The 22,316-nt window shown below is 47.6% G+C and overlaps 1 protein-coding gene across 2 annotated transcripts in view; it reads right to left on the bottom strand.

Annotated features, from left to right (window-relative positions):
• Positions 1-22,316, bottom strand: part of ZBTB40 (zinc finger and BTB domain containing 40) — a 62,144-nt gene that overhangs the window by 31,221 nt on the left and 8,607 nt on the right. For both annotated transcript variants that reach the window (XM_054008831.1, XM_054008832.1), the window contains exons 2-5: positions 18,557-19,354; positions 16,044-16,177; positions 2,175-2,370; positions 1,402-1,544 (exon numbers count right to left, since the gene is read on the bottom strand). In XM_054008831.1, coding sequence (XP_053864806.1) covers positions 1,402-1,544; positions 2,175-2,370; positions 16,044-16,177; positions 18,557-19,292 — 1,209 coding nt within the window. In that variant the 5' untranslated portion in view covers positions 19,293-19,354. The remainder of the gene's footprint in view (positions 1-1,401; positions 1,545-2,174; positions 2,371-16,043; positions 16,178-18,556; positions 19,355-22,316) is intronic.

The following is a 22,316-nucleotide window of genomic DNA, read 5'->3' as shown; positions in this document are numbered from 1 at the left end:
GGCTGGCAGCAGAGTTCATGCTCAGAGATATTTTGCTGGGAGCAGTTAATGAAAGGAGCCTGTAACAAACAGTTATTTAGGAGACTATCATGGGGAAGAACAGAGATTCTCAGCTCAGGTGCTGTGGCCTCAAGTCAAACCCACTCAGACAGAAAGCAGGCTTCATTCACACCAATGGCCCCAATGGTACTCTCTATTCATTGCAATACCGTGTCATAGGGGAACAAACAGGCCCAACTAACTGCAACAGAAATGAGGCTGCAGGCACCTTTACCAAAAATATCACAGGACACACGCAAGAGCATTCAGAGTTTTGGTGTGCATAGATGGATTGTAAACAGCCCTCCCCAGACAATGCAGAAAGTGCTAGACTGTATAAAACAGGAGGTCCTTTAGGCCAGGCCAGTCTGTGTGCACTGTGGTCACTTACAGGTGAGCGCTGATAATCCACCAGGAAACACTAAGCGCTGCACTTTGTAAATTTCAACTACGCTGAACATCAAAAATTGAGAAGAGGATGTTCTGCATATATGGGGATGTTCTACATGTATGAACAACTGTTTGCCCAGTTTAAGTAAGCCAAAACCTTTGGAGAATTACCTGAAAGGTAACTTGACAACTTAGACAAACACATACAGAATGACATGCCCACTAATCAGGCTGGGGGGTATTCAACACTGGTGTTTTAATGTCCTGACCTGCTCTTCACAACCCTGTGGTAGTGCATTGCTCTCTGGGTTCACTACAGTGGACTTTCACAGAACTTCTAAAGAACACTAGCTGCCTCCCCTCCCCGGGTTGGCCAGTGGGACATTCGGCGCATAGATCTGGGAGTGCTCATCTCAGTGCTGAACCTTTGCAGTTCAGCTCTCAGATTCACATGGTTCAATTAGAAAGTGAATGGGAGGACGTGAACTATTAACTATTTCTATCAGCATAATGGCCAACAAGGGTCAGGCTAGAGACTCTTGCCTATATGCTCGGGGTATTACTGATCGCCATATTTGGGGTCGGGAAGGAATTTTCCTCCAGGGTAGATTGGCTGAGCCTCTGGAGGTTTTTCGCCTTCCTCCGCAGCATGGGGCAGGGATCACTAGCAGGAGGGTCTCAGCCGATTGAAGTCACTAAAACACAGGATTGGGGACTTCAACGGTAGAGTCCAGGGAAGGGTCTTGCGGCCTGCAGCATGCAGGGGGTCAGACCAGATGATCATAATGGTCCCTTCTGACCTTAATGTCTATGAGTCTATGAGTCTATTCCATGCTCTGCAGGGTAAATAAGGTAGTTACCAGGTCAGGGAAGCAACTGTGACCTGGTAAATCACGTGATTAGAAAGTGCTGTGCAGCCACACACACACACACCTCACACATACAGAGCTTTCCTTATTTCAGATTTGTTACCCGCTTCTCCAAGCCAGTCAGGAATCCCTCCTCTCCTGTTTCGAGGAATTCTATGATGGGGCTCAGCTGTGTTATGCTCTGAATCAGCTCTTCCCTGTATTCCAGTAATAGAGCAGACAGGGTCTTTCCCTCTTCTGTGCTCCCTGGGGAAGAAAGATTTGGAAATGCAAGAGAAAAAACAAGTCAGGTTTGAAAAAAGTGACAGCAAGGTATTTGTCACTGAAGTGAGAGAGTGAGCCTCTGTGAAAGATCTAAGTGAATAGCAACGCTTATCAGGAGCATAAGCAGCAGAGAAACACACTTTACTATTCTCTTTAAACTGTATGAAAGGAAAATGGTTCATTTCTCTAACAGAGCACAAAGCCGCAAAGCAAGCTGGAGTTTAACGACAGGTTTGCAAGGCCACTGCTTTATGTCAAACTCAAAGAAGAAAGGAGCTTTCAGTCCTGAGGCACAGTCAGAGAACTGGCCCACGCTAGCCACCTAGCCATTGATTTAGACCTACAGTGAGTGAAGGGCAAAGACATTTCTGGGATTGCTCCACTGCAGGCAGTCAGAGTGGAAATGCAAAATCCCGCTCTGAAAAGCTTAGAGATCTCGGTTAGTGTTTGTGGATATAGCACACACAGAGAGCTAGGGCTTAAGGGAAATGAAATCCGCAGGCTTGAATAACAGCCTGCTGGGAGAACTACAGAAGGGTTTTGGAGGAACTGGTGAGGAGCTGCTCCAGCTCTCTGAAGCTCTCATGCCCATGGGGTTGCCTGCCCTCCTACCTGATTGCTGCAGGGTCTCTCCACTGGCCTGCTCTCTCTCTAGTAGCGCTGTTTTTATCTTGGGATGCGTGTTTCGAAACAGCTCCAGCACAGACACAACAGTCTCAGCATCCAGACTCTGCTCGTCCCTCACTTTGCTGAGCAGTCTCTTGAACGCTGACTGTTCTTCCGCAGCTTCCAAGCATGCCACTAGCATCTGTAAGACAACAGGAAAACGCTAGCCGGGGTTAGTAACACAGTTAACTGCTCTGTGCGGACGTACACAAAGGTCAGCCACCCACAGCCCCCAGCTCAGCAGAGAGCTTCAGCCCACAGAAGGTGAGGTGCCCAGTGGAGGGGCACATTCATCTCTCCAGCCACACCAAATTCCGTCATCAGCTACAGGAACACTTTTTTTTAATTCACCCATAAGTCTTCAGGAAGGAGAACGACAAGCCTACTCGACCAGCTTTTATATTTATTGTCAGTGTGACAAATTGCAGCTGGCAAGTGGCCCTGTTTCAGGTCTGAATACATCTCTTCAGGAGCCTGGACGTGAGCCAGATTCCAGCAATGCTGAGGGACCTAATAAAACGCATTCAGAGCAGTTTTGGCAACCCAAGGCCAGAGTGGGGAATACTAGATTTCACTGCAAAACAAGGAGGTCACTTGTGTGCATGGAGAGAGGGAAGGTTTTTTTAAGCAAGGCTATCAGAAAACCAGACACACCACACCATAAAAGTTTTGGTGCCTGATCTTCAGCAATGCCAAGCACCCACAGCTTCAGCTGGCAGTGGTAAGATCAGAATGTGGGGTTCTAAAGTCTATCTCTATGTCCCACACCAGCACAATAGGGCGGATGTGCTTGCACTGCTAGGGAAATTATTTATCGGGGCTATAACAGGGGGAAAAAATAAGCTGGATCTCTCATGGCCATTCCTTAGAGCCCATTAATGTTGTCAATACCGCCCCTTAAGACACAAGCTGTCTCGGAGAGAAGGTGGCCCTTCAGAGCAGGCATCCTTTATTAAAGACTCCAGGGATGTTACAAAAGTACCTTTGAAGTAGAGCGCATAGCCCAGCTCCAGGGAGAATGGCCATTTTCTGCTATCATCGTCACTTTCATTTCTATGGTAAAAAGACTGAAGCTAGCTGCTTTAGGCCCCGGCGGGGATGGTGCACTTGCTTTTTGAGGTAGGTGTAAATGCTCAGACATTAGGATTGCGTGACAGTGCAATGAGCTATTGCAAAGAGTATCCACAGAGAGAGAGCTGAATGAGCCCAAGTTCTTACCCAGCTAATAGCATTTTTACTGCCAAACGGAGGAACACAGACATCAAGGGTCCATCACTGAGGACCTGGGGGAAGAATGGTGATGCCAACATGTTTGGAGCATTGACTTAAACATCTTTAATGTGAAGAGCATTTTGGGATAAACAGTTGATAACCAGACGTCGTAAATTCTCTGGTTTTGCACACGTGGCCCCTTTCTTTAAGGGCCTGATGCTGTGAGATGCAGAACACATTCAACTTCCACTTATGTGAATGGGAGCTGAGTGTGCTCAGCACGTCCCAGGATCAGACTTTCACTGCTTATCTGAGAAAGTAAGTAGCATTGTTGGTAATTTTTTATTAAAGGTAAACAGAATAGCTAACTCAAGCTCCTGACTGCAGGGCTTTCTCAATGGACTGATTTGGTGAATGCAGTGCACTTGTAGCTTGTCGGCCCCAGGATATTAGACAGACAAGGTGGGTGAGGTAATATCTTTTATTGGACCAGTTTCTGTTGGTGAGAGAGACAAGCTTTTGAGTCACAGGTCTGGGAAAGGTACTCCAAAAATCACAGAAAAATGCAAGATGCAACAGATTGTTTAGCATAAGCGGTTAGCACATATGCTAAGGGACCAGTCATGGTGTGGTTCGAAAGCTTCTCTCTCTCACCAACAGAAATTGGTCCAATAAAAGATATTATCTCACCCACCTTGTCTCTATATTGGTGAATGTTTTTCCAACTTGCTAGGGAGAAGGAAAGGGGACTTATTGGGATGAGTTTTCTGAAGACGAAGAATCCCACTGTTGCATCCGAAGAAGTGAGGTTTTTACCCACGAAAGCTTATGCCCAAATAAATCTGTTAGTTTTAAGGTGCCACCAGACTCCTTGTTGTTTTTGTAGGTACAGACTAACACGGCTACCCCCTGATACTTCCCACTGTTCTCAGTGTTTCTAGAATAGCCTCTCTCAGACACAGCCCTCCATGAGAACTAGAACCTTCCAGCATTTTGGGGGGAGACTCAATAGTACATTTTAGAGTTATTGCCCATGAAACTTTAAAAATCCTTTCAGGTCCTGGAAAAGCTTAAGAAATATCACATTTAGATGGAATCTAAGCTTTCATTTATTATAAATTAATGTTTTAAAACCTTTTCATTGTAAAGAGCCTTGAACACATCAAACCAATTTTTGTGAATAAAACGCTAAGTTCCCAAACACCGCATCTGCATCAGAGAGTTGGTGCTTCTCCAGCATTGTTTAGAATGCTCATAAAACCCTTCTCCTGGTCCTGGGACCAATATGATGAACAACACCACATACAACAGTTGGCCCAGCGAGTTTTAACAGAAACTCATGCACGAGAAACTGCAGAACTTGTAAGGAATTCCTAGGTAGGGTTACCATACGTCCGGATTTTCCCGAACATGTCCGGCTTTTTGGGCCTCAAATCCCCATCTGCGAGGAAATCCCCAAAAGCTGGACATGTCCGGGAAAATAGGGAGGGAAGGGTCGTGGGGCTTAGGTCCAGGCCGGGGCCGCTGGGGCCGGCAGGACCAGGGTGGGCCGGAGCCACTCGGCCGGAACCAGGGCCGGCGCCCCAGGGCCCAAGCTGAGCCGGGCGGGAGACGCCGGGGCCAGAGCCTCTTGGCCTGGGCCAGCCGGCCGCCAGAGGGAGCCGCTTGGTCGGGGGGGGCAGACTGGGCCGCGCCGCGCCCAGCCCCAGCTTACCTGCTGCCTCCCTGTTTCAGGCTTCCCGCAAACATTTGATTCGAGGGAAGCAGGGGAGGGGGAGGAGCAGGGGGCGAAGCGTTCAGGGGAGGGGGCAGAGTTGGGGCGGGGACTTTGGGGAAGGGGCGGGGCGGAGTTGGGGCAGGGCCGGGGCCCCGTGGAGTGTCCTCCTTTTCTTAAAATTAAAATATGGTAACCTTATTCCTAGGGAACTTATAAGTGCTGTTGGAATTCCTATTGAAATCTAAATTTGGTCAGCTAGTAACTAGTACTACAGCAACAACATGCATCAACATTAATAACTTCCTTGGTTTTAAACCAATTCTTGTTATTAGTCAGGTCACGTGTACTTCTCCTGAAAGACAAATCCTGACCCATTTATGAGAGTTAGCAGGGGCAATAAGCAGTACTCTCTAAAATCAGCTGCACTATCCAAAAATGGCTGGATTAGTTAATCCAATGAAAGTCAAAACGGCATTTTCTCAAAAGTTATGATGAGATGTGATAAAAACAACAAAAAAAACCCCAAAACCATACGCCAGAGTTTAGAACAGGATACCTAGCACACCTTAGCTACAGAGCAACTCATGTGACTCCACTATTGTGTGATTTGCCCCTGAACAGCACTTTCATAGAGAAAGTGATTACATGAGGGACAGCAGAATGGATCCTTGGAACTCAGGAAAACTACAAGATACAGGGGTCATGCTAGGTGTAGGACTTCCCCCATCCCACTCTACCACACCCACAATCCAAAGTACATTTGGTTAATAAAGTCATCCCTAAACAAGGTAGTTGCTGTTTCCATAATTCAATCCTATTTACATTCTCTCGGAGACAGGCTGCACACACAGTTCTAGCTAAGCATTGCTGTAAAGTCTCCTGCCACAGAAGGCTTACCATTTATAAAAGGAAGGTTTCCGCTGGGAAAATTTCAGAGACATAATGATCAATCCTCTGTGAAAGGAAGTTGTTTTTTTAGTGAGCAATTTTTGAAGTGCACCCATTGAAGCAAAAGTAAAAGGGTTATCAGAACCTTCCCCTCTCAATGCAGACAGAGTTGTTATGAGCATGGATAGCACAGGGACTAGTTTTACATATCTGAACCATAGAAAAAACAAGCAGGCTATTACCAAACTATAAAGTTAATCAAATGTCATGATGCACACAGAAGTCACAGAAAAAATCTGCACTCCAATTCCAACGCTGCCAATTCAGAGACCAGAGGTCTTTTTGTTTTTCTAACATGCATTCTCATGGATAACTGACAAGAGGGTCCTTAAAAAACAGTGAGGTCGCTTAGAGAAGCCCTATCTCAACCTCAACCCACAAAATGTCAATCAACTGACAAACTCTAAAATCAGGGACAAAGGCCTTGTCATAGACCAGAACTTCAGGATCCCTTTTCCAGCAACAGAGAGTATTTCTCTAGAACTGCCTTTACTAAAGAAAGCAATGTTTCAGTCAATTGCCCAATATTCAGCATGCTGAGGATAAAGGCGTTTACTCCCTCATAACTTTGTCCAAAAATTCCTGCTTTTGCAAAAAGGGTAGCAATAATTGGGCAGGCTCATACATAATGGAAATGATCCACAAGAACAATGACATTTATTCTACATGGAAAAATCAACATTCCCCCATTTCATCTGAGCCTAGCAGTAAAGGGAACAAATGAGCTGTGCAATAATTTGAATTGAGTTTCTCTCAGACAGCACGGGAAGGTAAGATTTGACACCAGCAAAGCTCTTCCATGCTTCCCCAAATTACTGCAATTTTAGTCTTATTCTCGTTTCCAAGCAGGTTTCAGCCAGCCCAGAACCAAATTAGATAGGAATAGTTTATATGAGAGAGACACAGAGATTCTAACCAAAAAACCTCAGATCTCCCTAAATCAGGGGTGGGCAAACTACCTGTCAGGCCTTTTAATCTGGCCCTTGAGCTCCCGCCGGGGAGCGGGGTCAGGGGCTTGCCCCACTCCGGCACTCCAGCTGGGGAGTGGGAGCTTGCTGCGCAGCTCCCAGAAGCAGCAGCATGTCCCCCCTCCAGCTCCTACACTTTCGGGCAGCCAGAGGGCTCTCCGCAGGCTCCCCCTGTCTCAGCACCGCCCCCCGCAGCTCCCATTGGCCGGGAACCATTGGCGTAGGAACCAGAGGAGGGACATGCTACTGCTTCCGGGAACTGCTTGAGATAAGCACTGCCTGGAGCCTGCACCCCGAGCCCCCTCTTCCCCCTACGTCCCAACTCCTGCCCCAGCCCTGATACCCCCTCCCGCCCTCTGAACCCCTCAGTCCCAGCCCGAATCACCCTCCTGCACCCCAAACCTCTCATCCCCAGCCCCACCCCAGAGCCTGCATTCCCTGCCAGAGCCCTCAACCCCCCTGTGCCCCAGCCCCAATCCCCCTCCCGCCCTCTGAACCCCTCAGTCTCAGCCCAGCGCACCCTCCTGCGCCTTGAACCCCCCCAAACCCCAGCCCCACCCCAGAGCCCTCACCCCCAACCCCCTGCCTCAGCCCAGAGCCCCCTCCTGCCCTCTGAACCCCTCGGTCCCAGCCCGGAGCACCCTCCTGCACCCCAAACCCCTCATCCCCAGCACTCCCCCAGAGCCCACACCCCCAGCCGGAGCTCTCACACACACCTCCACACCCCAGCCCCTTGTCCCAGCCCACAGCCCCCTCACACACCCTGAACTCATCATTTCTGGCCCCACCCCAGAGTCCGTGCCCCCTCCCACACCCCAACCCCCAATTTCGTGAGCATTCATCGCCCGCCATACAATTTTTATACCCAAATGTGGCCCTGGGGCCAAAAACTTTGCCCACCCCTGCCCTAAATAGAAAAGGAACTCATCAGGGGCATGTCTATATTTTCCATTCCCAGAAGCAGAGAGAATGTAGAGTCAAAAATGGAGAATCTAAGGGCTAGTCTACACTAGAAGTGCTACATTGGCACAGTTGCACCAATGCACTATGTCTAGTGTAGACGCTCTATGCCGACGCTCAGGTCAGTGTAACTTATGTCGCTTGGGGGTGGCTTAGTCACACCCCTGAGCAATGTAAGATATACCAAAATAAGTGGGAATGTAGACCTGACCTAAGATTTCTCATGGACTTAAGAGAATGGGTCCACTGAGCCATGAGCCAAAGATTACTTAGGAAGAAACCCTGTGACTTTACACACCTTAACTGGAACTAATGAAGTGGCACCATAGGGGGAAAATGTGAGCATAGTGTAGCCACCTTCCTAGAAGTGCCGTGTGCCCACTGTAAAGAACCAGGTACCCATTCATGGATGAGGAAAAGGTCCAAACAGCTCAAGAATAGGCAATGCTAAAGGAACAGAGAAATTGTAGGCCATGTCCAAGGCAAACTACTGCTGAAACCTAAGGAGCCGAAAAGCCAGAGCTGCCTATGATTTAATGGGCATCCTTGCAAAATCTCCGTAAGATTACCAGCTATGGTACAGAGTCTGCTTGCCCTCTCTAGACACGTGGTTAAAAATACATATCGTTCACTCGCCCGCAGAGAAGAATTACTCACACAAGCGGCACTAGCAGGGAAAGGCGGCTCTGAGAAGTGGGAACGCTCCCCTGGACAGGGGGACATAACACCAGTAGTTGGCCTGAAGCAGTGTGAAGCAGAAAGAGGCGCCCCATGCACAGCTGGTTACTGCTCTTCTCGTGGTATGGCTTAATTAGAGCCACTCCAGTGGCTCCACAATGGCTATTGCCTGCTATCCCCGCCCTGGTCATGCTCCCTTGCTGGACGCTCACCCGGCTGTTTTAGGACCCACATGCTGGGACAATGGGCTTTTTTAAGCTCCCCTTTGGTCTGAGTAGGCTCCAGGCGCTCTTTTGCTTTAGCCTCTGGACTCACTCCCTGGGCACAGGCTCTCTGGTACCCCTTCAGGGAAGCTGCCGTAGGACCCAAGACCAGTTTTGAACCCATCAAGTCTCTCACCCCCTTCCCAGAACTGCTCTGGTTTAGCGTTTACCCCGTCAAAGACACATGATAATTGAAGTAAAAAGACAGTCTTTGCGAAGGATATCTAAAACAATCACCCTTCACTTTCGACAGTACAAGAGATATACAGAGTCATTCAAAATATGTATGCCGTTCCCTGCCTCCACTTCCTCAACATTGTTGAGTGGACTTTGTTATGTGGGACAGAGTCCTTCCAGGATTCCAAGTCTCCTCTCTTGGACCTCCAGGTCATGGTTTCTCCTCTGAATCAGTCTCCCCTCAGACCTCTGCAGCCACTTAGAGTCATAGAGTTCAAGGGCAGAAGATCATGTAGTCTGACCTCCTGCATGGCACATGCCACCAAATCCCACCTAGCCACTCCTGCACCAAGCCCAACAACACAGATTAGACCAAATTATTACAGCCCTCTGGAGACTAAACTATTGTGCGTCACAGGCAGAGAACAGGTGGGACCAAAGTGCACCAATGACTGAGGCCCCAGCACTGGCAGGGAATTGATTTGGTGAGATATACCCAGGTAAACCTAGCAAATGACCTGCACTACATGCTGCAGAGAAAGGAGAAACACCCCCACTTCTTGCACTGCTAATCTGACCTGGGAGAAAATTCCTTCCCAGCCCCAAAAATGGAAATCAGTTTTACCCTGAACATGTGAGCAAGACCCACCACCATGCATCCGAGAAAAAAATACTCAGTACCAATTCAGAGCACTGGCCCGCACCGTGCAGCATCCCATCTCCAGCTATATCCATCTCTGATGCTTCAGAGGAAGGAGAGAAAAATAAAATAAGACCATCTCAGGGAGGGAAAAGTTTCCTTTTTGACCCTTAGGGGGAACTGGCTGAAGGCATGAAGCATGAGATTCAGGACATAAGACACTGGGCCAGAAAGGATCCCCTGGGCCATCAAGCCTCGCCCCCCCATCATAGAAGGCAACCATGTCAAACAATCCCACTCATAAATTTATCAAACGCTATCTTAAAACTAGTTTTTTTGCCACCACTACTTGGCATAGAGAGTACATTTATAAAGTTTGTCCAAGCTAGGAGGGGTCGCGAGGGCTTTGGAGGATAGGATTAAAATTCAAAATGATCTGGACAAACTGGAGAAATGGTCTGAAATAAATAGGATGAAATTCAATAAGGACAAATGCAAAGGACTGCACTTCGGAAAGAACAATCCATTGCACAGATACCAAATGGGAAATGACTGTGTAGGAAGGAGTACTGCAGAAAGGGATCTGGGGCAATAGTGGATCGCAAGATAAATAGGAGTCAACAGTGTTGCAAAAAAGCAAACGTCATTCTCGGCTGTATTAGCAGGAGTGTTGTAAGCAAGACACAAGAAGTGATTCTTTCACTCTACTCTGAGCTGATTAGGCCTCAGCTGGAGTACCGTGTCCAGTACTGGGTGCTGGGTACAGTTCAGGAAAGATGTGGACAGATTGGAGAAAGTCCAGAGAAGAGCAACAAAAATGATTAAAGGTCTAGAAAACATGAGCTATGAGAGAAGACTAAAAAAATGGGTTTGTTTAGTCTGAAGAGACCCTGAGTGCAGAGGATTGGACTCGATGACCTCTCAAGGTCCCTTCCAGTCCTACAATGCTATGAGTCTATTGGGAGGCTGTTTCAGAGCCCCACGCCTTCTTATGATGTCCAGCCTAAATTTATTCATGGACAGTTTATCCCCAGTTGTTTTTGTGCAAACAATTTCCTTTAGCTTAAATAGCTCTTTACCTCACAGGTGTCTTCCCCCCAATGTATTTATAAACAACAATCAGATCCCCTCTCAGCCTTCTTTCTGGTAGGCAGAGCTGTCCCTTGAGTAGGGTGAATCGGGGCAACCGCCCTGGGCCCTGCACTTTGGGGGGCCCCGAGCGTCGATAAAATCGGGAATGTCCCAATATTTAGCCCTTTGTCCCACATCCCAACCAATGTACGACTGGGACACCATTTGTCCTGCTATTCAGGTGAGGAGGCGGGTGGGGAGGTGAGGCGGGAGGCGGGCGGGCAAGCGGGGTGAGGAGACAAATGGGGAGGTGAGGGGCAGGTGGGAGGGGAAGTGAGGAGGCAGACGGCGAGGAGGAGAGCGGCAGTCAGGGAGATGGGGGCGGGGTGAGTGTGCGCCGGACGGACAGGAGACTAGTGGGAGGCTGATTTGTCCCCGCCCCCCCCCCCCCCCCGAGACAGCCCTGCTGGTAGTCTAAACAAGCCAAGCTCTTTCAGACTTCTCTCAAGACAGGCTCTCCATTCCTCTGTCCTGTTCCAGTTTGAATTCATTCTTTCTTGAACACAGGTGAGCAAAATCCTACACAGCATTTCAGCTGAGGTCTTACCAGTGCCTTGTACAATGGCTTTAATACTTCCCTTATCTCTACTGGAAATACCTTGCCTGATATAGCCTAGGCTTGCATTTGTCTTTTTCACAACCAGTCACACGCATGGCTCATAATTCTAGGCCTGTGTTTTTCACAAATACGAAACAACAAAATAAAATGAAAAATATGAAAAACTTGGCACAGCAACAGCGCCTGTCCCGCAAAGCTGGGTCTGGCACCCTGCCCCAGGCATCGCAACCTGGCACACGGCGTCACAGTGTTGCTCAGGTTTGGCCCACTTCCTCCCCCAAACAGTGCTGTGACCCACTGCATCAGGACGCAATGCCTAAAGCAGGGAGCCAGGGTGGTGGGAGAGTGTGGCGTGGGCTCACTCTGCAAAACATCCCTCCCAGGGTCTCCCATCCCGTGCATGGATAAAACACAAAATTTGCTAAAAAATAAAATAATTTCACAGGGCTCTTCTCAGTCATCCTGTGATTAACCAATACATCCAGGTCTCTCTCCTCCGCTGTCATTTTCAACTGATGAACCACCAGCTTACAGCAGTAATTCTTTTTATTACTCCCAAAGTGCATAATCTTGCACTTTTTATTATTAAATTTCATCCCATTATTATTACTACAGCATCCTTCAGCTTCTGCTCGTCTGGCAATGAAAGGCCACGTCTCCACTACAAAATTAAGTTGACTTAACCTACATGAGCATACAGCCGCCACAGTAATTACATTGTTTGTGTGTGTCTACACTTTGCTCCTTGTGTCGGCGGTATGTGTCCTCACCAGAAGCGCTTGTCTCGATTGTACTGTCAGTGTGGGGCACTGTGGGACGGCTCCTGAAAGCCAGTAACAGTCGGCATAAGCACGCAGTGTCTACACTGACACTGCAGCGGCCTAACTACATCGAGCTTTACTTTACGCTGCTCATGGAGGTGGAGTTATTAAGTCGGCGTAGCCAGGCAGTTACTTTGGCGGGAGTGAAATTTAAATGTAGACACTTCCACAGTTAGGTTGACATAGGTCGATGCAAGGCAGCTTATTTCTATAGTGTAGACCAGACCAAAAAGATTTCCTCTTTACTCAGGAAACATGTCCCTTTCTTCCTTTCACCTAGTTTGCAGGTACCCCTTTGTTCTGCCAGGACCCACTTGTCTATAGTTCTTAAGGACTGTCTGATTCAGAAGTAGAGACTCAGGCTACATCTACACTACGGGGGGTGGGGGGGTTCGATTTAAGATACGACGTATCGCAGCTGACTTACCCCGCTGTAGGGACGGCGGCAAAATCGACCTCTGCGGCTTCCCGTCGACGGCGCTTACTCCCACCTCCGCTGGTGGAGTAAGAGCGTCGATTCGGGGATCGATTGTCACGTCCCAACGGGACGCGATAAATCGATCCCTGAGAGGTCGATTTCTACCCGCCGATTCAGGCGGGTAGTGTAGACCCAGCCTCAGGCACTCCTCCCTGTCTCTTTAGCACAAGGAGTGTCTCTGGAAAGATGTTAATTCCTTGGGTATGACTATGGCAATAAAACATGAGTGCAAATGAGTCTCAGAGCCCAGGACTCAGGCTTACGCTACAGTACTAAAAATAGCCCAAGGGTTTCAGAGCCCACGCTTCAGCCTGAGCTACAGATTGTAGACTAGGGCTCTATAGACTCAGGCTTTGAGACTGGCTGCTGCAAGGTGGGGTGTATTTTTGGCTTTGTTTTTGCAGTGTAGGCGTACGCCTTGAAACCAAAGCCTGGGCTACACTTAAAAATTAGACCAGCTTAGCTTCAGCGTTCAGGACTGTGAAAAACTTTGTTCCCTCAGTGCCATGGTTAGGCTGACCTAATCCCAGTGTAGACGTGGCTAGAATTCTTCCATCAATCTAGCCCTCCCCTCTCAGAGATGGATTAGCTATATTGATGGAAAAACCCCTTCTGTCAATGCAGGGAGCATTTACACCACAGTACTGCTGTAAATTAAATTAAATTAAATTAGTGTAGTGTAGACATGCCCATAGATAGCAATACAAGTGGGCAAACTGAGGCACACAATATTCACAGAAATCCACAAGTTCCCCAGGTTTTCCACCGCTGCCAGAAGGCATATACAAAAGATTCCAACAAGTGACTGGTAAAATAACACAAAGGAAAGAAAACCCTTTCAATCCTGCCACTGACACAATTACAGCCTTAATTATATGTCCTGAGCTGGACTTCTCTGAGGTGAACTTGCAGTTTAAGCATTACTTCAGAACACAGCACTATGTTTCCCTGAAGATGATACCAGGACTCCCTCCCTGGAAATAAAGTGTGGATTTGGAGTAGGTGCCTACAGAGCCTTTATCCCATTAGGAAGCTCAGGAAATGATAGTTCTGGCTGAGTGGGGAGTTTTAGTCTAAGCCCTCGGTTACAATGGGTTGAGGTTCCTCCTCCTCCCCAATTACCTTTGGGACCGAAATTTCTCATGCTTGTTCACAGCCCAGAAATGATTTTCTGGAAGGTTTGAAGAAAATCCATTTCTCATTTATTTGGCATTTATATATAGCTGCTGAAAAATTGTCCAGGTGGCGTTGTGCAGTCAGATAGCTAAAAAAGAGTTTGGATTTCAAACTGATCCTGTGTGGGCAGAGTTCTGAGCCAGCAGGGAGCCCCAGTGAAGTCAAAAGGGCTCTGCATGGGCTCAGGGGTCCACGCGCACCAGCTCATAGTAGGATCAAAGGAATGCAAACTTCACTATGTTTGAAAAATACAAGGAGCAGAGTTACAAAGTCAGAGAAAAATGAAGGCAGGACACAGCCCACAGGTATGGTGTAATGTCCTGGGACAGTTGAAGGAGAGGGCATGCTGGAGGTGGGCTAGGTGTGCTGGGGAATGTGGTGGAGCTAAGATCCACCATGCCTGATCCTCCACTGGCATAAGCTCTATTACAGACCTTACACAGGTGTGAAGTTCGAGTAGGCCCCCTGCTGCTCTAATGTCCTTCAGGGCCAGGGAGCCATGGATCAGGGAGCTGCAACTGGCTCTCTGCAGCTGCAGCTCTCCACTATGTCCACACAGCAGAGAACTGAGGCGAGCACCATCAGGGCTGAGGATAGACTGAAGGGCAGCACTCTGCCCTGACCCTGCCTCTTCCCCACAGAACGTCAGCTTCTTGTGATGGCTACATGGATGTAAGCATCCTTGAGCTCAAGAGCCATGTTCCAGTCTCCTCAGGACAGGTGAGGATGAAGGAATTAATGAACCTGCTTTGACTTCTCAGATCCACTTTTTTCTTTGGGATCAAGAAGTACCTTGCTTGTAATGCTTTCCCCTGATATTTGTGGGCAATTCTGCACCAAGCGGAGGCCCAGTTTGAAGGCTTTGGCACCAAAGTACCAGACGTTCATGTAAGAACTGAAGTCCTGGGCTGAGGCACCAACATGAATGTTTTTGGCTTCTTCACTGATTCAGCACTAGTAAGAGCCCGAGATTTAGAAGACTAAGTAATTAGGCCTCTCTTCAAGTACAGTGCAGAAGCTGAAGGTGGAGCCAGTGATTTAGTCCACAGAGATGTGACAGGTCTAGGTGCCGAGGATGTCTGTTCATGGTCCATCACAGAACAGTGGCCCAAGTGCTCTTTAAAGGCTGCGTTTTGGCCTTAAATGCCTCCTCTATAAGACAGGTTTCAAGCCTAAGCAGATGTGAGGAATGAAAGCCCAGCATTTAGAACACTGAACTGATGAATGAGCCTCCTTCAGACAGATGAGGCATTTCAGTAATTTCCATTAGTATACTCGAACAACAATTGTATTTTTCCCAGTTTAAAGTAGTATTTACCAATGTCCTGTCCTAAACTAGTTTTTTTGCAGGAACTTGCCAGTCCTGTCCAGTGGTCTACTCCCTCTCCCAATCACCCACCACTGAGCTGGACTTTCCCTCTTTTATCTCCTCCCTCCAGGCTTGACACCTTGCACAGGTATAAAGGGGTGAGGATGGCTGGGCCCACAGGCTCTCATTAACTCCTTCTTGGTAAGCGAGGAGTCTGTATATCCCATCAGACAAAGTTTAATTTTGCCATCTCATATATCAGTCCTTTACAATAATAAACTGATACTGTTTCTAAAGAGAACAACACAAATCGGAGGCAAGTAGCCAGTATTAGTGAGGCCTAGAGTACAACCGAAAGTGCCCCCAGGGGACTGTATAAATTTAAATCTCTGGACTACATGCCCCAGCCAGCTTGCTTTCTTTCACACATGCTTCTTTCACAGGCATTGTTCTCTCAAGGGCATTGCTCTTCAAGCAACATGACACAGGAGTCTGTTTCCAAAAAGCCCACTCCAATCTCCCTGCTGTTTGGTTTTGTAGATCTCTTGCTTTGTGTTGTCCATCTGAAGAACAAGCATACTTTACTGAGAAAGAATCTTGAAATCAAAGGCTTATGGCTGATGCCTACCAGTGGTCAAAAATTTTCAGGAACACAGAGACACAGATCTGACTTGTTAGAATTTCTGGCAAACTTCAGGAAGGGATTTCCTACACAGAGACCATTAAAAGGGTGAGGGAAGGTGAAAAGCCCTCTTGCTTGTCCGGCAAACACACCTACCTCTCTCTGAGACCCTTCAATTCCCCTGCACTCATCCAGTCTCTTCAGCACGGTCTTGGTATCAGAAAGGGCCTCCGAGAAGACACCTTCATACTGAAGCAGGAAATCCAGCTTACAGGTTTTGCTCTCTGCTTCTGCATGTAAGAAGGGAGACAAGTTACTCAGTGGTTGAAAGTATTCATGGAAAATATAAGATGATGGACAGTCATCAGTTTATAACTAGCACTTTACACAGGGTTTCTATCACCTCTGATATAAAAGGGAAAAAGTGACTCACAGATTCCTTTTACAGACCATCTAGAACTGCAGGGGGGAAAGTGTTTAACACTAGTTAGAAGCACGTACTTAAAACACAATGCAACCTTTATTTCCTCCCATAGTGAACAGAAGTTTAAAGTATCAAAGGGGTAGCCGTGTTAGTCTGAATCTGTAAAAAGCAACAGAGGGTCCTGTGGCACCTTTAAGACTAACAGAAGTATTGGGAGCATAAGCTTTCGTGGGTAAGAACCTCACTTCTTCAGATGCAAGTAATGGAAATTTCCAGAGGCAGGTATAAATCAGTATGGAGATAACGAGGTTAGTTCAATCAGGGAGGGTGAGGTGCTCTACTAGCAGTTGAGGTGTGAACACCAAGGGAGGAGAAACTGCTTCTGTAGTTGGATAGCCATTCACAGTCTTTGTTTAATCCTGATCTGATGGTGTCAAATTTGCAAATGAACTGGAGCTCAGCAGTTTCTCTTTGGAGTCTGGTCCTGAAGTTTTTTTGCTGTAAGATGGCTACCTTTACATCTGCTATTGTGTGGCCAGGGAGGTTGAAGTGTTCTCCTACAGGTTTTTGTATATTGCCATTCCTGATATCTGACTTGTGTCCATTTATCCTCTTGCGTAGTGACTGTCCAGTTTGGCCAATGTACATAGCAGAGGGGCTTTGCTGGCACATGATGGCATATATAACATTGGTGGACATGCAGTTGAATGAGCCGGTGATGTTGTAGCTGATCTGGTTAGGTCCTGTGATGGTGTTGCTGGTGTAGATATGTGGGCAGAGTTGGCATCAAGGTTTGTTGCACGGGTTGGTTCCTGAGTTAGAGTTGTTATGGTGCGGTGCGTGGTTGCTGGTGAGAATATGCTTAAGGTTGGCGGGTTGTCTGTGGACAAGGACTGGCTTGCCTCCCAAGGTCTGTGAGAGTGAGGGATCATGGTCCAGGATGGGTTGTAGATCACTGATGATGCGTTGGAGAGGTTTAAGCGGAGGACTGTAGGTGATGGCCAGTGGAGTTCTGTTGGTTTCTTTTTTTGGGCCTGTCTTGTAGCAGGAGGTTTCTGGGTACACGTCTGGCTCTGTTGATTTGTTTCTTTATTTCCTTGAGTGGGTATCATAGTTTTGAGAATGCTTGATGAAGATCTTGTAGGTGTTGGTCTCTCTCTGAGGGGTTGGAGCAGATGTGGTTGTACCTCAGCACTTGGCTGTAGATGATGGATCATGTGGTGTGTCCGGGGTGGAAGCTGGAGGCATGAAGGTAGGCATAGCAGTCAGTGGGTTTTCGGTATAGGGTGGTGTTAAAATGGCCATCGCTTATTTGTACTGTGGTGTCTAGGAAGTGGACCTCCCGGGTAGATTGGTCCAGACTGAGGTTGATGGTGGGGTGGAAGCTGTTGAAATCATGGTGGAATTCTTCCAGGGTCTCCTTCCCATGGGTCCAGATGATGAAGATGTCATCAATGTAGCGTAGGTAGAGAAGGGGCGTGAGTGGACGAGAGCTGAGGACTCCAAAGAGAAACTGCTGAGCTCCAGTTCATTTGCAAATTTGACACTATCAGATCAGGATTAAACAAAGACTGTGAATGGCTATCCAACTACAGAAGCAGTTTCTCCTCCCTTGGTGTTCACACCTCAACTGCTAGCAGAGCACCTCACCCTCCCTGATTGAACTAACCTCATTATCTCCATACTGATTTATACCTGCCTCTGGAAATTTCCATTACTTGCATCTGAAGAAGTGAGATTCTTACCCACGAAAGCTTATGCTCCCAACACTTCTGTTAGTCTTAAAGGTGCCACAGGACCCTCTGTTGCTTTTTACAGACATTTAAAGGCTAAAGTACTATTAGCAGACTTCTGTGGTCATCTATTGCTCTGCAGATTGTCTTACCCACCTCCCTTCCTCTGCACCGAAAATGGATTCTACTGTATGTCAGATGCAGAAGTCCACATGTAGGCAGAACAGGCTTTGCTCACAGCAGCTCAGGTGAAATAACAACAGTACATTAGGAAACAGACTTTGTAACACCCAAGGCAAGAAGGGATCTGTTTGGGTTCAAAGGAGAAGAGGGCATCCACTGAATTCTTAGAAGGGGACTCTTGCTTCAGAGTTATGCATTAGCAGGGGAACACATGCCAAACTAACCACCCCCTCCCCGACCCCGACCCCCACCCCACACCAGGAACCGTTAAGCAGCTCAGCTGCAAATTGCTGGAAGACGGGGCTGTGACTGGAGTCTCAACTGCTCACCTAGATCACCAATTGTTTCTGTCTCCTTCACGGGCTTGGCAGCCTCCCCTTCCTCACAGCTGTCCTGTCTGGCAGGGGACTGGTGGTCAGCATGGGCATTTGAATCCTCATTGAGGGATTTTGAATCCATCGGGGTTTCCTCCTCCAGAATCTCCTCACGGCCCAAGGTGTGAGTCACGGCGGTTTCTTGCGCTGTAGTGGAGGTGACTGTCTCCATTTCAGGTTCTTCAGGGCCAACAGAAGCTGAAGCCTTTTCAGAAAGCTGAGCATCTTCAGCAGGAGGGTTTTCAGCCTGGGGTGGCTCATTAGACTCAATATTATTTCTGGAGGACTCGACTGTCTGAATGGAGCTGTCCCTCACGACCGGATTCTGAGTGGAGCAGCTGATGAGGTCACTGAGAAAGTTTTTGCAACTAACAGCCACATCGAACATCTGCAGACTGTCCGCCACAGAGATAACTTTGGTAAAGTTATGCTTGCCAAGCGGTAGCTTGCCGGTATACACCATTTCTAGCAGAAGAGCAAACTCGTCCGGAGCCACCACGGACGCATCAATGGAGATGGTGTCTGTGCTATCCAGCAAGGACTTAAAGAGCAGGCTGGCAGCAGCCAGCACAAGCTTGTGTGCTCTGAAGTGCACAGGCCCAATGAAGATGGTGCAGTCGCAGAACTGCTGCTCTTTGCAGAGCGTGTAAAGCTGCTGTAGCAACTGCCTGCTGTAATTGGGAAGCTCCATTGCTCCGGTGGTCTCCCGGCCTCTTCCTCCTCCAGCCGCCGCGCTGCTTTAATGCGAACCAGCTACCGATAAAACCAAACACCTTGTTAGCACTTCTCAGCCAAGAGCAGGGTGGAAAGAAACAGCTGAAAAAAAACTTCCAGTTTTTGTTTAAAATTGTCATTAATTTTCCAAGGATCAATTCAGTAATTATAACAGGAACGGCCACCATCATCAAGGTATATTTAAGAATGAACAGACAATACAAACAAAATCACATTTTTCCATCATAAAAACAGTCTTGTGACTTCCTTTTTAATCGGCTCTAAACTCATAACTGCTCAGAGTTTCAATCTGGCAGAGAAATGGCACAAGTGCGGAGAAGAGAGTTCTAGTGAAAACTGGGTTTGATTTTACTTGGTTATGCCCACCATCTGAACATTACCCACGACATCTTGCTGGGATTTTCTTGCCAAGCTCATAGGGTGGTGTGGGCCCTCTGCATGCGGCAAACATAACGCCTATGCACCATCCGAGTCCCATTAAATGTTGTTTTGGGAGCTCAAGCAAGCCTGAAGGCATTTAGGACTTTTGCTAGGCCGCTTCACACAGGTGAATTTCACTCCTGAAAAGCACACCTATGAAATACTTACTAACAGTGCAAAGGGGCCCAGAAGTCACAGACTTATTAAGTTTCAGAGTAGCAGCCGTGTTAGTCTGTATCTGCAAAAAGAACAGGAGTACTTGTGGCACCTTAGAGATTAACACATTTATTTGAGCATAAGCTTTCGTGGGCTACAAAAGCTTGTGCTCAAATAAATGTGTTAGTCTCTAAGGTGCCACAAGTCCTCCTGTTCTTTTTGCAGACTTATTAAGGTGTGAGGAGTCTAGTGTCAGCTACTGCCCCTTTGATAAGATACGCAAGCGAGAGGCCTGCTGTGCAGCCTCTTTGACACTGTAAAGATATAAACTGTGGGCCAGATTCACAATGGTCCTTTAGCACCCAACTCTCAATTGTAGGTTTCACTGTGGTCCACAAAACTCCCACTGTACAAGTATGCACCTAAGCTCTCAGTACCTAAATTTCCACTGTAAAGGTTCCCTAGATGCCTATGTTTCTGCCTGTGAGCATGTGCACTACTGCCTCATCCTGATGCTATCTCCTGCCTAAACCTCAGAGCGATCCACATACTGGGGAAGAAAAGCATTCCACTTTGAATAAATAATTAAAACATCATTGAAGCAGGGGGACTAGACCCTGGGTCTCCCATCTCCAGGGAGGCTCCAGGCACCAGCTTCTCAAGCAGGTGCTTGGGGCGGCCGCTCCGGAGAGGGGTGGCACGTCCAGGTATTCGGCGGCAATTCGGCAGACGGTCCCTCACTCTGCCTGGGAGCGAAGGACCTCCCGCTGAATTGTCGCCGCAGATCGTGATCGCGGCTTTTTTTTTGTTTGTTTGTTTTTGTTTTGGCTGCTTGGGGCGGCCAATACCCTGAAGCCGGCCCTGCCCACCTCCAAGGTGAGTGCCCTACCATTTGACTATAAAGTCATTATCTCTTTTGCTCTCTGGCCCAATGACTCTAATTACTGATACACAGTGGAGCAGCTTCAACAGGAGGGATCAAGGGAACCCCATATCAGAATATCCTATAGCTCAGAGGTTAACACAAACTCCTGAGAGGTAGCAGCCCCCTATTCAAGTAGTTTCTTCTCCTCTGGCAGAGGGGCAATTGAGCATGGATCTCCCACATCTCAGGTAAGTGCTCTAACCACTAAGCTAAAAGTTATATGGTGGGCAGCACCTCCACTCCCCCCCATTTTTTGTGGAGTAAGTCAGGCATCTAACTCATTCTCACAAGAATCCCATTAGGTGTTGTCAAGGCTAATTCCCCACTCTGGCACTTCAAGTGCAGAAGGTGGAGGCCTGCAAGGATTCTAAAAATTAATACTGGCCACTCCAGGCTTGTATTAAACTCCCAAGGTTACAGCTTTTCTCTGACCTTGGACGGGTAGATGCTGCCACCACCCAAGTGCAAAAACCCCTTTGAGAACCCAGGAAGGCACACTTGGGAATTCCTCCCTGTGGGGTACCCTCAAGCCCTTTCATACACACCCTCCGGGGAAGAGCTGAGAAAGAAAAACAAAGGAAATCAGCTGTTGCCACCAGCTAATTAAACATGTGTACAAACCTCTTAGGACACAAAAATCCAATCCTGTTCTTAAAAAAGGTAAATTTTATTAAAACAAAAAGGAAGAAAATACATCTGAACACTCAGACTATTGCTAGATTCTAAAAAGAACCACTTATAAGGATTAAGCATTAAAATAACTCTCTTGAGGTCCAGCTTAAAGGTTATAAGCCAAACCAAAAGCATTTGAGGTTAGCACAGAGGAATACAAAAGCCATGAAGAAATAAAAGAAATAAACCTAATCGCGTCTTCCTGGACATTTCCTGATCTACTTACATATCTAGGGTTTCAAATGAGTAATTTCTAGGTATGATCTGATAATTTTTCATACCTGGCGTAAGCTTTTTACAGCATAGTTCTGCCCTGTTCCCTCTCCCCCCGAGAACAGCACAGACAGACACAGGGGAAGTTTTTTCCCAATTTTTAAAAGTTCTAGCCTTCCCATTGGCTCTTTTAGTCAGGTGCCCACTCACTTCCTTTTACCTATGCAGGGAGACTTTTTAACCCTTTACAGGTAAAGAAAGTAGAGAACAACTACTAAGAGGGATCCCATAACTAGCTGGCTGGGTGTCCATAAAAGGGAGCTAACCCCCCGCTCATTTATCACAGGTGCCTAAGCCACCTGACTCCAGCAGAGGAGCTCCCACTTGTATCTTGCTAGCAGAAATAGGCACATCTCTGTAGCCCAGACTTGGGGAAGGGCTTAGGACACACTCCTCTGCTCATCATCTCCCACTGGCTACCTTAGGTGGCTCCCCGCCTAGTGTGCTGGTTTTTGTGGATCACATTCTTAAGCGCCCAGCTCTCACCATTCTTTGTAGCGGGAGCCTAGGCACCTAACTCAGGCTTTGTGGATT

Source organism: Malaclemys terrapin, chromosome 19, assembly GCF_027887155.1.
Source record: "Malaclemys terrapin pileata isolate rMalTer1 chromosome 19, rMalTer1.hap1, whole genome shotgun sequence".
Taxonomy (NCBI): Eukaryota; Metazoa; Chordata; order Testudines; family Emydidae; genus Malaclemys; species Malaclemys terrapin.
The sequence above is the reverse complement of the archived record's forward strand: the minus strand, read 5'-3'. Positions and strand labels throughout refer to the sequence as shown.